The following is a 16,308-nucleotide window of genomic DNA, read 5'->3' as shown; positions in this document are numbered from 1 at the left end:
CAGACACCATCTCACACTTTTCAGGTTAAAACCTTCGGCTCCCAATGCTTTGCAAGCTGCCAGCAAAATGTGTCACTTCAGTTTACTGAGCTAGGGAAAAAAATCCTCCTGTGTGAACCAAGTAGTTCTGGAAAAGTCTGTAACAGCACTAACCTGAGAACAGATCTTATCTGTGTTGTATCAAGCGCTTGTGGGTGAACACAAAGGGGTTTATTTTATAAAGAATTTTATTTTATAAAGAAAACAATAGGAGAAAATAATGATGAGGGAAAGTGATAACTAGTTGAGACATTAATTTATGTGGCCTGAGAATCTGTCTAGAGCACATATTGTGTCTGAATAAACTGAAATATGAGCTAACAGCTGCTTCACCAGAGCAGAACAGAGAAGCCTCTTTGTTGAGAGATCTTGTGCTCTGACCTTTAGACAATCATGAGTCTTGTGCAACTCATGTCATTTAAAAAGTGAAAGATGCTGGTCTTTCCGTGGTTTTCTAGATTCAGAACTGAAATGTCTCAGAGGATGCCAGTAGTGAACTGCAACATGCTGACAGCAGAAATAGATAGAAGTTATTATTTGCACGTGTTCTGTTTCTCAGGTTAACTCACAGTAAGGTTGAGTTTAATTTTTAATTGTTTAATGCTCTTTCATAACACATTACTTTGCACATTAATTTTGCAACATTCTCAACTTATTTTTTAATTGCCTATTTAGGTAGGGACAACAAAGTCAGATCTGACTGGTGTCCCCTGCAATTATCTCCATAAGAAACTCAGTTTTCTGGTCTACTTTTGTAGACCTAAGCAGGAGCAATGCCTCTACAGGCACATCAGCATCTTACTGAATGGCTTATTTTTTCCAAAAGATTACAAAGAATGAGACAGTTTTCTCATCTGCTTCTTCCAATGCAAGTTATTGTACCCTTGCCCATATATTGCACATACACACAAAAAATAAACTTCTCAGAGCAAGACTTTCTCTAAATGTACAAAGTGGCTGCCATAACAGGGTAGAGCTCTTTCCCCTTGTCTCTGCTCATCTGTGTAACAGGCAAGTTTATACTGCAAAATGAGGGGGAAAGGGAGACCCCCTTTCACACCACAAAAATTCCACCTCATAATGTCATTATCAGAAATGATGATAATGTCTAGGAAAGGGCCACAGGAAATTTGGGAGGAGAGATGCTGTAGGTTTGCCACATGTTACAACTGCTTCCTAAGCTACCTCCTATCTATCTGTCTATCTATTGAACATGCAAAGCAATAATGAGATCTTGAAAGGTCAGCATGCCACTTTCTCCCAATAGGCGCTTGTCAGATGAGCAATGCTTGACAAACCCACATTAGCTGCCAAACAAACAGCAAGCAGCATTTCATAGTCATTCTCAACATTTCCATAAAACAGCTGTGGTTTCATCTACATGAGAAGCATTAAACCACAGGGGGTTCAGAAAGCAGAGGCTTGTTTCTTCACTATATTAATGCAAACAACCCTAGTGTTTTCAGTTTGAACTCAAAGAGGAAAGGAATACTATAAAATCCAACAGCGGCTAGTAATGTATCAGCAAGGATATTTAGACCTACTCGAAACCCAGCTGAGATATTCCACGAAAAAGTTCCTGTATGATACAGACAACAGTCTACCAGATCAGCGAATCATCTAATTTAAACCTGCTGACAAGTTTATGGGATCCGCAGTAACACCAGGACTGCACCAACTGACTTACTGTGCTATTAGAGTGAATCATGTAATTGCTTTCTTCCTCAGTCTCCTTATTTGCAGAGCAGGAGGAAATACAATACCTATCTCTCAGATAGATACAAAATGGGGACAAACTCTGAATTTGGAGAGCACCCTGGTGATCCTCAAGTAAAAGAAGTGCTGAGTATGAATCAGCAAGACTTTAAGGTCTCCATGAAGAGCTTAAAAGGTGTAAGAAAGGGAAAGGTCTCCACGAAGATTGTGTTGAAAACCAAGAAAACATAGGTTGGAGTACTGCTTCTGAAGATCTGGCAAAGTGTTAAGGTCCAGAACCTGCCAACTTCCTTAAGACAGATGAGACTCAGCCAGAGCTGGGAGCTGATCCCAGAATCCAATTTATTACACCAGTGCTTTAGTCATGTGAACTCCAGCACCCACTGGCAGGAAGACCCAGACTGAGGGTTTCTGCACTGTGGGGGGTGATCTCTTCTCTGATGTCCCTGTCTCCCAAAGCTGAAGGGTTCAGCTCTGCCTAACAGGGACAGCACTTTTGAGGACTAAAATTATTAATCAACTTCAGCACTCCCACTTCCAAGCCTCTTCCTCTTCCAGAGCCATGCTGCCCTGCTTGCAGTTTGGAATCTTTACAAGGAATACCAGAATTCCAGCCTGAGCTGGATGCTCTGATATCCGTTATGAGACAGAAAAGGCACAAGTCACACAAACAGGGAGAGACAGGAAGATTGTAAGGATATGAGTTATACACAAGACAAATGCATCACAGGCTACTTTTTTCCCTTTTGGATGGAGGTTAAAGGTATAAAAAGAGAAGCCTTGCTAGTTGAGTTAGAACATCACTATATTTCCTGAATTGCAGTTTCAGTGTCAGGTGCTACTCTGTTGCAGAAAGACTTCACATTAGGAATTTTAATTCTCTGTCACATCACGCTTTCTGATTTATCCAGCTAAAGAGAATACCATTTGAGGACTCAGCCATTTACAAAACTCCTTCAGCTGTCCTGTTACCTCTACACGATAGTGAAAAACGCTTGTCTCGGATACACCCCCCCGTGCACATCCTGCACTCTGGGCAGCCCGAGTGTAACTCTGCCTGACCCTTGTTAAACGGGATCCTTCGATACCAGTATCACTTTATTTTGATGATGCTGGTTAAAACTGCAGCTCAGGGCTTAAAAATGTGCCACCAGAAGAAAAAAGATGCTTTTTATGTGACATAGGGTCATGCTTAGACATGTCTCATGACAGCCTTTTCCTGAGCCTGGAACTACCACCAGAGTGGATCAGAATTCATCAACTCAAGGAGAACTTTCAAGAGAAACATTCTGTATTCCAACTTGAAGCTCAAGCTATCCAAGTGGAGAATGGTAAGTAACAGCAGGATATATACAGCCAACAGTCACTAGTACTCTGAGATGACATAAATTTGTCATTTGTATCTATTACAACATAAGAATACATTATTCTTTTAGAGTTTAGTGTAATGGAATGCATTTTCCCTACCTTGCCACTCCTCCAAATCTGGACAGTTGCATCAGAAACAAGAGGTAAGTCAAATTTTAGAAGATCAAAAACATTGAAAAAAAGTCCTCAGCTCAGTGTTCTTCTTGCAATGCAAAACCTGAGAAGGACCAAATACAAAAGGTTGCCCTTTGAAACAAGACTGGAATTAAGGTTAGTGCAGCAAAGGATGGCAAAGAAACACCAGCGCTATGGGAGAACATACCTTATAAAGAGGTTCCTGAATGAGTTATATAGGTTTAGATTCTATAACATAGAACCTAAACCACTCACAACACAGAAACCAACACAGAGTGGAAATGCGATTCTGGTCAGCAAACGAGTGAATGAATTTTCACTTTCTAAGGGGACAAATGCTCCAGTGTAAACTATGGACAAGAAAATGCCCTTTCTCCTCTGCCTTTTCCATTCTCTCTCATCTTTCCTCTAGGAGTTAAGAGCTGTGCATTAAAAACGTGAAGATAATAAAAATATGGAACAACAACTCCATTGGTCAGTACGCTGACTACTAAGCCAAACTGTTTAAAAAGAGACATCTTTTGGAGATGGCTGCATTATCAGTTCTCTAGAGGCAAATAAACATGGATATGAGGATACAATTCAGTTACCCAAGCATCCCTTAAAGCACGTCCTGTATTTTATAGGAAAATACTTGGTTTTGAATGTTGGACCGGTGTAGTAAACTGAATGTTCTGATCTCTGCCACAAAGACTTAACTGAAATATAGAAACAAATGATAGGAAGAAAGACCTAAGACCCAGTATTCCATAAATGGAGTGTTTCCTACAGGAGTCTTCTCTTCTTTGGGTATCTGTGACCTTGGAGTATTTATTTATCTGACATTTCTTAAAAAAACTGATTGCAGCAGCAACTTCAGAGCATAACTCCTCCAAATTCCTCCCCCAGTATGTAATAGAACCTGATATAACAGGGAAAAAAACCTCTTCAAACAAAATCACATAAGTGATATAGAAAGTTCTACTAGAAATGGCAGGACATTTTTTTGGCATTCTACTTTCTTCTGGCAGGACAATTGCTGCTGCTCCATAGCTACATTTCAACAAAGGAATAGAAACCACAGAGAGAAAAAAAAAAAATCAAATTACTTAGTGCTCTAACGAGATGCAGAGAGTAAAACTAATTTGGGACAGACATACCTAGAACAAGAGCTTTCCCTGCACCATGTAGGCTGCCCTCTCCTACCACTGGCAGGTACAGTTTTGTTCAACCTTCCTCTACCTGGTTCAATGGGTCTGTTGTACTCACAGTAACTTATGGTTGTCACAGTGGGAAAAGTATGGAGTGGGAGTTTTATAAGGACTCATTCTTGATTCAATTCTAGTCAGCATCTTAACTGATTTAGGAGCATGCAAATCAAAAGCAAGGAAAGGGTATTGGGCTTTGAAGGATATAAAAGTCCTTCAGGATTATTAAAAGATGTATTATTGAAGAAAATCAAAACCCCTGGAGCATTAACTTGGGTACAATGTATTAAAACCTAAAACTAAGGGGAACCCCCCCCCCCCCCCCGTAAATCTATGGCTGAACTATTAAGACAATCACCTACAACAGAAAAGAATGTTACTAGTTGCAAATCCTGCTACAATTCCAGGTGGAATATTCCTCTGCACAACCTACAGAGCACAGAATTCCACTGCCAAATTCTTACAAATGAAATAGCTGAAACTTGGCTTCTTCCGTACTAAAATTGCAGCAATGAGTTAAAAGAGAAGGAAATGGGTGGGAAATAGTGCCAGAATAGAAGCAAGTGCACCAGAAAAAATTCAGTATGGGAGAGACTTGGAATCGACTTTGATCAAGATGTTCAAGGTCACCATGGGTCAGGCACATCAAATTCTTCATGTCCCTCAGGGAGATAACCATCCATTGAACAGTAACATAGGTGAAGTGTTACCACATGGCTACTGAACAAGTTCACATTTTCCAGCTCTGTTTAACTAAAAATCAATGTCCCCTAAAGAAAAATGTCTATTCAGGTCATACTGAATATTTTGGGTTAGCAAAATATCTTACAAACCTTGAAGCTTCCATTCTTTTGCTCTCTCGTGACTAAACTGTAAATTATAATAATGCTTTCTTTAGCATCTAGGTTTGGCGATGTACCTGCTGGGTTTCAGAAATCCTCAGCATGTATGACCCAAGCAGCTTTTCAAGATTTTAAAAACATTTCTAATTGTAAACCTAACACTATTTTAATAGGCAGGGTTCACTCTTTTCAAATATGTAATATCTGACAGAAGATTTGATGTATTTTTAATAATGTTTCAAAACTTTATTGAGTTCACTCAACATCTACGAAGATTCATGTAGAATATTAAAAAAGAGCTGAGTTCCTTTTTTATTTTAACTCCAACAGAAGCATAGTAAATTTCCTGGTGTCTGTTACAGCATTCTCATTTATTTTCATGCAGACAATTTTTGGTACAAAAAGGACTCAGATCACAAGCTGAGTAACTGTATGAAATCACTGAGGTAAGAAACATCTCCTTCTAACAGCGTTTTATCCTTCTGCTAGACAAGGCATTAAACATTTTGCTCTTTTCTACAATGGAAAAAAGAAGACAGGTGTTTTGTCCATAGTTTTATTTCACCAGGAAGGTTGATACAGTTCTGCATAAAGGGCATTGTATGCACAGTCTGAAGTACAAAGCTGCCTTTGAAAACTCCAGCACAAAGACACTGCATATTGACAACATTAAACAACGATGTGGGTGGTATAGGGGAAAAAATTTAAAACAAAACAGCATTCTTCCTATTGGAAAAGCAGAATAAAACAAGGCACTTTCAGTAAATAAGTGAAGAACAGAAACAAACTGTATCAAAGATTCCACAGAACTGAGCGAGAGCACTGTAACAAAATTCTGCAGTAATGAACAAGTAAAATACAAAAAAGGCACTACATAATCCTCTCCCTGAAACTCCCCTTTCTCAACCAATTAGCCAACTGAACTTGGCACAATGAAGTCTTAATTATAAAGTGCATCTCCTGTCTTAATACATTTTGAAAAATAGGCTATACAACATAGGTACCAACATCCTCATGTGTAAAATATATTGAAACAAAAATACATTGCAACTAGATTCAATCTAGTTATGAAGTGTGCAGGAAAAAAATATGGCTTCTTTACAAGTCTTTCAATAACCTCCATATAATCTTGAATATTTTTAAACAAACATAAATGCATAAGCAAGGTGGTAAGAGGTAGTGTTCTGAGTAAAAGGCAAACTTACTGATTTTATTGTTACATGGGTATATAGCAAAAGTATCCCAGATTTTCAAAGCAGCATTACTGAACAAAAAGTATTACAGCATGCTATTTTGGGATGAAAATACACAGTGTTTTGGGGGTCTCATATTAATTCCTTCAGCAAAAATGACCAGTTTTAAAATGTCCAACTATAATCCCATTTTCTAAGTACTCCTCTCTTGGTACTGGAAGTTTTCCCACTGCGTTGTATTAAAATTTCCAGGGAAACATTCTTCAACTTCAGAATTTAAAACCAACGCATTCTCCATTCTTACATATAGATGAGTCCATTTTTACTTCAGCAAGCATTAATTTATGGCTATAAGAATATGAAAACACAAATACCAAACAGATGAACACATCAAACATGTCACAACTGTGGCAACACATGACATGGGAGTTAGATGTGTTCAGTGATTTAGTGTGGAACTTGTCATTCCGCTAGGAAAGTCAGCCAAATTGTGTATGTACATTATCTCAACTTCAGCTGATTTTAGCCCTTATTAGACTTCAATATATTAAATATATAAAGGCTAGATAAAAACTGAAATCAAAGCAGCTCTGGGTATATTTCTTACATTAATAATTTGTAAGGATTTATGTAAACATTCAATTGTGCATCCTTGCTCTTTGCTGTAAATTCTTCACAGCTACTCTATGCTCCTACCCACAGATACATCCCAAAACATGAACCTGTAACAGCAGCTGCTGCTCATCTATTCTTCATCCACGGTATATGCTACTTCAGCGACCTCAATTTCTGGGACAGGATTTCCAGCCAAAGAGCCACTCCAGCATGGCTCATGGTTCTCTTTGTCTGAGCTGCAACAACAGATCAATAAGCTTTGTCAAATGGGAACTAGTATGATCCTCCACAGTAATTTTATGCAGACAATCCACAAAACATTTACAATGCTTTTTCAATTTGTCGTATTCCAGATCTAAAATTATCTATCCTGAGGGCTTTTATGCAGCAGAGGTGTGCAATAAAATGCTGAATTCTTCAGCTGTGCAGAATTTATGCAAGACTGAACATTTTAAAAAACATACTTTAAGAATAACTAAAATATAAGTAAAATAATAGTATTTACCAGCTGTCCTCACCCAGGGTACCCTGGTCTGCTTCTACTGCAGAAGACTCCACCTCACCACTGCACTCACTTTCTTCTCCTGACATTTGGCGAGTCATTTTTCCTAAAGATAAATCCCTACAACAGATAAGAACAGAGTACCACCAATCCTTAGAGCAAACATACATCACTGAAGAACTGTTTGTTTCATTTTAACCTTTGCAGTTTCTGGGAACCTCTCAATCTCACTCCTACATGCTCATTTTCCTTTATTAGTTCAAATAGGCAGGGCCTGCACTGGGTAGATATTTAAACAGTTTATTTGCTCCAGCTGCTTATTCCTGAACTAAACTCAGTCCTCTGAATCTCTGGGCTACCAAGACAATTAGAGCAATGGAGCACTTCTCCTGTGAGGAAAGGCTGAGAGAATTAGAATAGTTCAAGACTAGAGAAGAGAAGGTTTCAGGGTGAGCTAACTGTAGCCTCCCAGTATCTGAAGGGAGCCTACAAGATGAAGAGAGACTATTTATAAAAGCATGTAGTGCTACAGGACAAGGGGGAATGGTTTAAACTTAAAGAGAGTAGGTTTAAATTAGATATTAGGAAGAAACTCTTTACTGTGTGGGTGGTGAGGCACTGGAACAGGTTGCCCGGAGAAGTGGTGGATTCCTCATTCCTGGAAATGTTCAAGGCCAGGCTGGATAGGGCTCTGAGCAACCTGGTCTAGTGGAAGGTGTCCCTGTCTGTGGCTGGGGGGTTGGAACAAGATCATCTTTAAGGTCCTTTCAAACCCAGGCCATTCACAATTTCGTAGCTTTACAAAATTCAAGTCCCAGAGTAGTGTGTATGTCTTTAGGTAAAATATTACAAGCATAAGATCTAAGCCACACACATCTTGCCTAAATGTTAGAAAGGGGTCATAACCAAAACGTAGTCAGAAGTAAGGCAGGCAGGATGATAAAACAATTTCTTCTATAGTTTCTCAAGTATCTCACTGTAACTTTACGAAGTCACATATTGCGTTTCAGAACAATACATTTTCCCATTAATGATAAAGAGACAGGTAATAATTTTTTATTAATGGCAACACAAGATAACAGTCCAACTAGCCTGTATATAAATGGGAATAAAGTCATGTTAATTGACCAAGGAAATCCTTTCTTCCAAAGCATTGCTCTGTGTGGAAAACATACATCAATTTAGAACTGAAAGCTGTGACTTGAATTGGAAATAAAAACTTATGACCCATTTTGTGTTGAAAGTGATATTACTATATGTCACCCCCTATTTAAATTACCTGCTGTTTCTATTGTTTTATTTTAGTGCATGTATTTTAAGTAATACTTCAGCAGTATTCTTTAACATGATTATTGGCCAAAGCCAGCAATATATAAAGGCCTACAAGTCTCATGTCTTGTCCAGCTGTCATCCCCTTCTACCTCACACACATTTTAGGTACTTGGCCTTTAGAGTGTGTAGGCATAAGATGCTTAATTCTTGCTGGCCATCAGATAAATATTCCACTTCAACAAGGTCAAAGACAGACACATTTCACAGAATCACAGAATATTCTGAGTTGGAAGGGACTCACAATGATCAGAGTCTCAATCTTAAATTAATGGCCCATATAGGGATTGAGCCCACAACCTTGACGTTATTAGCACCATGGTCCAACAACTGAGCTGATCTCAGGGTCTTATTTCTTTTGGATTCATTTCTCCATCAGACAGACAAGTTCTTAAACAAGATCACAAGTTTGCTTGATAATTTTTACAACTATGGATCACAGGAGTTATTTTCCATCAAGACTGCAGACAATACTTGGCTGATTTTCAGTAATTTTATATGTCTGGGAAACTGGTAGGGTGTTTGTGTATTTAAAAAACATAATCTATCTATCTACAGGGAAAGCACTAAAAAATAAAATCCCTTTTAGCTATTCATGCCTTCTTATCTTTAGCCATACAGAATTTCTTACCATTACGTTTTAGCCAAATGCAAGTTATTTAATTTTTATTGACTATTTCTCTATTTAAGCCAGCAGCACATCATATCTCTCTCGTCAAACAGGGAAAGCATCTTTCAAATGTAATTACTCACCTTCAGGAATATGTGACAAACTGAATATGGTATTCTCATCAGAATTTTCAGTAAGCCACAACTCAAAATAAAATTTATTTTGAAATTTTTTTTTTTTTTTTTTTTTTTTTTTTTTTTTTTTTTAGTTCTGTCATTGTCCCTGGTCATACACACCCATACAGGGGATATTTTTTTCATTTGATCTTATTATTAGGAAGAATTTCTTTACTATTAGGAAGAAATTATTTCCTGTGAGGGTAGTAGGACACTAACTGGAAAAGGATGCCCACAGCAGCTGTGGATGCTCCATCCCTGAAAGTGTTCAAGGCCAGGTTGGATGGGGCTCTCAGCAACCTGGTCTAGTGGGTGGCATCTCTGCCCATGGCAGAGGGGTTGGAATTAGATGATCTTTAAGGTACCTTCCAACCCAAACCATTCTGTGATTCTACAAAATTCTAGTGGGACCATGGGAATTTACACTTTTGCTAAGAAAATGCTGCAATGACTGAATCAGCAGCTCTAATGGGACACTGAATAGCCCATCAACTCCCCTGCCACTGCTACAAAATTTAGCAGACAGGCACCATAATACTCCACCATTTTTTCCTTGGGTTTCAATGGACCATCTCCAGTGCTATTTAAGTTAACTTCAGCATCACATCTGGCAATTCAGAACAAAGTTAAAGACATTAATAGAGACATGTAATTGCTTGATCACTATGTTCTGTCAAAGCTTTGAGTACAGGCAGAATTTTGTAACTCAAAGCAATTTTTTTCACTCATCTCTAACAGGGCATTTCATGTTTCCAACATTTCAAAAGCAGAAGAGAATCTTGCTCTATCTTTACAGGACTTAAGGGATTAGGAAACAATCAAAGTTACTTTAGAGGAAAAAGATGGGACAAGTTTCTCAGTCATTTGTACTGAATAACTTTTAGCCAGCATATGAGAAAGAGCTTACTGAAAATATTGCTTTGTGTGGTTATGTAGGGAAAATGTTTTCCAAGAATGTATCTAAAGCTGGTGCTTGTGACTAGATAGGGAAAATTCTTTTACAGAGATAAACTCCTGAACCCCATAAAATTTCTACATACCTAATTCTTCTTTCAACAGCATCTATATGAAGTTGCTTTTCACTCAGCAATTTCTTCAGCGATTCAACTTCCCTTTGTTTTTCAAGCAGTTCTTTTTGTAGGCGGTAATTTGTTTCCTCTAGAGTTTCACAGAAAGCCTAAAAGGCAAATTTAAGAGCATCTTCAATTTAACTTCAGTGGACTGCCTTTACTTTATTTTCTTTTAGAAATACCAACCTGTAACAGAATTGTAGCTGCTTTTCTTCAGGCTGATTACTATAAAAAGCTATGTACACTTTAAAAGAAGTTCTGTCCTTAATAAAATAATGCTGCTTTGAACAGTGAATTTATTATACTAAGCTGCAATGCAGATACTTTATCACATCATTTGTTTGTCTCACAAAACTCTACAGGAAACTTTAGAAAAGTAGTGCCTGATTTTGAACCTTCTTGCCTATATAGAACATAAACTGAACTCCCTGCTCCCTTTCCTCCTCCTAAAGCTCTGCTTCCATATGACTTGGAAGTCAATTTAAAAGTATCTAATTATTCTGACAATGCAAAGAATATTTGGATTGAGTACATGTTCTTTACCCAAGATAAAAGACAAAGCTATACAGTTCTGTACCAAACACCTGTTACAACTATGGAATCACGAGAGTCAGAAGACCAATACAAAAACATTTTGAAGAAGTTTAATGGAACGCTGTGAACACCAACTACTCAGCCGTGACAAGTATGCCGTGCTCCTCTGCTGAGCATGACATGTATTTATAGTACACCCTGATGGATTTGTCAATGAGCAATCTCAAAACTTAATGTGATGAGCCAGTGTCTAATGTAACATCCACTGAATGCAGGAAGTGACAAAAGCCTTGGCACAGAGCCTGCTCATCTATTACTGGAAAGCAAAAGTCTTGCAGCAGTTCCGTGTAATTCTGATTTAATAATTTACATGTTCTCAGTAAGTAAAAATCCCATGTGGGCTTTCTTGGGTTAACATTACCTGCAACCAGCCGCTAATTCAGAGTCCGACAAATGTAAGCATTTTATACGAGCTCAGTTAAGAACAATGCTGTTAAGACACTGTTTTCCTAAAGTTTTAAAACAGGCTACTAACATCAAGAAGATACTATCCTTGGCTTTAATTGAAGCAGATTCATCATCCTCAAAATGTTAAGTTTTCCTGTAATTATACAATTTAAACAAATGCAGAGTTTTTCAATCCAATGACCATATTTTTTCATTGAATTTTAACTTATTTATTGATTCAGATTGATTGATTGATTCAGATCTTTGTTCACAGACAATGAAGACCAGTCATCAGTTAAATCACAATTTTATTCATGTCTACTAGAATCAAGAACGTGTGGCATGCAATTTACTCTTCACACAGCATTTGTAGTGATTGCTTTAGCTATCACTCCAATTAAGCAGTTATCCTGTCTCATCCAAGACAATTAAGTAAATTTTATTGTATTTTTAAAAAATATTCGGTGTTGCTGGCCCCTAGCTCAAAACTGGTCATTATTTAAGAATTTAATGAAGTTATATTATTTCTACCTTTATATTCATGTGCATGGAAATTTCCCTATTCACAAAATAGCTAAAAGTACTGCATAAGTGTTGTAAACTGTTTCATTGCTCTGTACGAAAATTGACAAAGCCTTTTGGAAAAACTCATCTCCAGTGCAATCTGGGTATCAGCTGCCCAAGGAAAGGAAGTCACTGTTCTCAATGAGTAGGAAAACATCAACATTCTGAAGGAGGCTGTAATAGCAGAAAGGTGAACCAAAGCTGAGAAAGAGAATGGTGTGTAATGAGAGATCTTGCTCTTTAAATAGCTGCAAACCTGGAGTCTGGGACAGTTTTAACACCCAGGTTGGACAACTGTTCCCTGTAGTTCTGAAAGGGCAACAGAACTAAGCCAAGTAAGAAGACAGCTTTGCTTCCTTCTTCAGTGGATCATGAAATACAGATGGCTGGGAAAGGATCTGTGCACACAACCACCAAGGATATGACAAAAAAAGACTGCTTTAGTGAGTATTTTGTCTACTTTTCCATGAATAAATTTTTGTAAGGTCTAGTTACCTTCTAATGGAGGATGAACCTGTATCCCTCCTCCTAAAAAGATAAATATGTTTTGGCAAGTCCTTATGGAACTGAAATAATAAAACAGACATAAACCAAATAGAAGATATCCATATTTCCATTATCAGGACAAGAGTAACAGAAGATTTTTTTCCCTGGCAATGCTTTGTATGAAAATAGTAAGGCAAAAAACAGAAGTAATTTTTGAGATACCTTTAAAAATGAACTCCAGGAACCTTAGTGCTTCTTCTGTAGTTAGGCAGTTTAGGAAAAGAAAAACAACAAACTGCAAGGAATGACTATAAGATACTTTTTGTATTTGGTAGGAGTTCAGGCTCCTAACAGCCAGAAACAAAAAACATGACCATGGATTTTAGGTAAAACAGACTTCAATCTCTTCAGAAACCTGCTTGTAAGAAAGAATCCATGGGAAACTACCTTGGAGAGAACAGTCCAGGAGAGCCAGTTGATATTTAAGGATCACCACCTTCTGGGTCAGTAGGTAGAGCTCAACAAGCATGAAATCAAGCAAAGGTTGCAGGAGGCCTGAATGGATGAGCAAGGAACTCCTGACTGACCAGTGTACTAGGGGTGGAAGCATGGAGAGGTGACCCAGAAAGAATAAAAGGTTGCTGTCCAATCTTATAGGAACAGCGTTAAGAAAGTGAAGGACAACCTGGAGCTGAATCTAGCAAAGAAAACAAGAAAGGATTCTACAAGTACATAATCAACCAAAGGAAGACTAGGGAAACCATGGACCTGTTGTCTTGATTGGCAAAGACCAGTCTTCAATAATTCCAGACCTCTGCAGCCAGAGGAAAAGACAAGGAAGGGCATGACAAATCTACCCTTAGTGGAGAAGGACCAGGTCAGGGAGCACTTAAAACAGCCTGTACATGCAAGTCCACAAGGCCTGGCAGATTGCACCTGTGGGTGCTATGGGTGCTGGCTTCTTGTCTACCAGAACTCCAGGTCTCATGATTCAAATACCATAATAAAATATAATTAATGGACTTGAGCATCTTTCATGTGATAAAAGAAAAGAAAGCTGAGAGACTTTAGTTTGGAGAAGAGAAGTCTTGGAGTGATCTTATCCATGGGTATAAACACCTGATGGGAGAGACTGAAAAAGGGGGAGACAGATACTTTTCAGTGGTGCCCACTGACAGGACAAGAGACAATGAGCACAAATTAAACCCCAGGAAATTCAATCCGAACACCTGAAAACACTTTTTTACTATGATGGTGATCCAAAACCGGAACAGGTTGCACAGAGAGGTTGTGAAGTCTCTTCTGTAAAATACTGAAAACCTGACTGGACATTGTCCTGCGCAACCTTACTTGAGCAGGAGGGTTGGCCTAGATGATCTCAAGAGGTCCCTTCCAACCTCAATCACTCTGTAATGAGGTGGGGTGTCCCTTGGGGACCAGAAGTTCAAGTGCTGTTTTTAACAACAGAATACAGCTATTTTAATGGTTTGATTAAATTTCTGTGGTGGGAGAATAACACTGAGACTTCACCACAATAGGCATTATCGAAATTTCAGTGAAGGCGGCACTTAGATTTTTTTAATTATGTGAACAAATAATTACAGTAATTTTTTAAAATTTTCATCATCTTAAATAGCAACAATGAAAAGTGATTATACAGAAATCAAATATGAGCTTGTGACTAAAAACACGCACATAGTAATGTAACAAGAGCCAAGGCACTCCCACTTACATACAAAACAAACTGGTAAATATAAGTTTAGTTGAAGGAGCATCACTTAACATTTATAATTTCTACAAGACTAACAATGTATGTACAATTCTAAAACACAGTTATTCTGTAAAGCAAGAAAACTAACATAATCTGTTCTAGGCAGACTCAATACAGCTCTGCATGTCAATGAAATTTACTTCTAAAAAAATAGGCTGCAGCACACAGTATTATTTGTTCAGTGTGCGTTGCAAGGCTGCTGTTTTACAACACTACTTGTCACTAATTAATTTGCTGCAAGAACACTATTTTTGGTGGCCATTACATTCATTACATGAGAAGGTGTCCCTTCCCACGACAGGGGTGTTGGAACTAGATGATCTTTAATCCCTTCCAACCCAAACTATTCTATGATTTTTATGGCAAGAAGTATTTCAATGCAAGACCTGAAGTCCAAGGCATAAGCATTGTAACAATGTGCTGAATGTAAACTTATAAAATCTCTCCTTCTATTCAGTGGTTCCCTTATATAAGCAGTTGCAATTGCCTTAAAAAACAAACTTCACCCCCAGCTCATAAAAGACAAAAAGGAAGATGATATATCTGGGGACAGGGATGAAGTACAGCAGTCAAAGACGATCAGCGTGCACCATTAATCAGACTGGACTCGTTTTATAAAGACAGTATTTTGGGATTTTTGTGAAAGAACAAAAGCAGAAGTGTTTCATTCCATACCATGCAACAGATCTTACAATATTCTAACAACAACTGCCTTTTGCATTCTGATTTTATCCTATTGCTTAGCACTTACCCTGCTCTCTTCTAGACTGTCAAAAGGACCCGGAGGATCATCCAGACAAAGAAATTCTCTCACTGCAAGGCTTTACCAAATAAAAGAGAGTGAATTACTGAAGTACAAAACCAGCAACAACAAATATGATCATACAATGGAAGTATTTCTTTAAGGGACACAAACACCTAGCCTCAAATTTTACCCCCAAGTAGCCAAAATAATATTAACAAACTATTAAGTCTCAGTTGTATGTGTTCACCAGGAAGAGTATTTAAAATGTAGCTTACGAAGATGAGTAAGCAATTTTAGAACATGATCTTTCATGGGGTTTTTTGTTTGTTGGTTTGGTTTTTGTTTGTTTGGGGGTTTTTGTTTGTTTGTTTTTTAAAATTTTAATACAATTTGTTGCTACATGACAACTGACAAGTTTATCACTTTGGTATTGAAGATGTATGAAAAATTCCCCTGGTGAAAAATAAATAAGATGGATGAAAAAGTTTGCTGTTAATGTCCATATGCAGATCCCTTAGATAGTATCAGGGGAACTAAGAATCAGTACTGATTCATGTCCACCTGTCTCCATTTTGCTAAGGTCATAATCCACTGACATATACACAGTATATAATTTTTATATATACAGTACATATTTTTATATAGACACTAAACAATTTTTATAAAAAGAATAAGTTATAAAATGATAAGAGACAAAGTTAATGTGCCATGGATATACTACACAGCCATCTCTAGACATACATTTTAAACTAATGCATTCCACTCAGAATTGTGTAACAGCTGTCACCCCCTCTGTGAATTGTTTTGCAAAAGTCAGAAGAAGGAAGTATGTGTAACCCTGTGGTTTACTACAGAGTATTTCAAGCATCTTGCTCATTCTACCTTCCAAGTTTAGATTACTTCTCAGAGAACTGAAACATCCTCAAACACATCCCTCCAGCCACCTTTTTTAAGACTTTCCTGCTTGGTTGTACTCATT

The 16,308-nt window shown here is 37.8% G+C and overlaps 1 protein-coding gene across 2 annotated transcripts in view; it reads right to left on the bottom strand.

Moving 5' to 3' along the window:
• Positions 1 to 5,829: 5,829 nt before the first annotated feature.
• Positions 5,830 to 16,308, bottom strand: part of SNX16 (sorting nexin 16) — a 29,429-nt gene continuing 18,950 nt past the window's right edge. Inside the window, exons 5-8 of one of the 2 annotated variants that reach the window (XM_027905319.1) lie at positions 15,336 to 15,405; positions 10,753 to 10,889; positions 7,601 to 7,717; positions 5,830 to 7,331 (exon numbers count right to left, since the gene is read on the bottom strand). In XM_027905319.1, the coding sequence (XP_027761120.1) occupies positions 7,226 to 7,331; positions 7,601 to 7,717; positions 10,753 to 10,889; positions 15,336 to 15,405 (430 nt within the window). In that variant the 3' untranslated portion in view covers positions 5,830 to 7,225. The remainder of the gene's footprint in view (positions 7,332 to 7,600; positions 7,718 to 10,752; positions 10,890 to 15,335; positions 15,406 to 16,308) is intronic. The other variant, XM_027905320.1, reaches the window with a different exon arrangement.

This window comes from Empidonax traillii, unplaced genomic scaffold (genome assembly GCF_003031625.1).
Source record: "Empidonax traillii isolate 1590-97213 ecotype Southwest subspecies unplaced genomic scaffold, ASM303162v1 scaffold1140:size184413, whole genome shotgun sequence".
Taxonomy (NCBI): Eukaryota; Metazoa; Chordata; class Aves; order Passeriformes; family Tyrannidae; genus Empidonax; species Empidonax traillii.
Note: the sequence above shows the minus strand (reverse complement) of the source record. Positions and strands in the feature narration are given on the sequence as shown.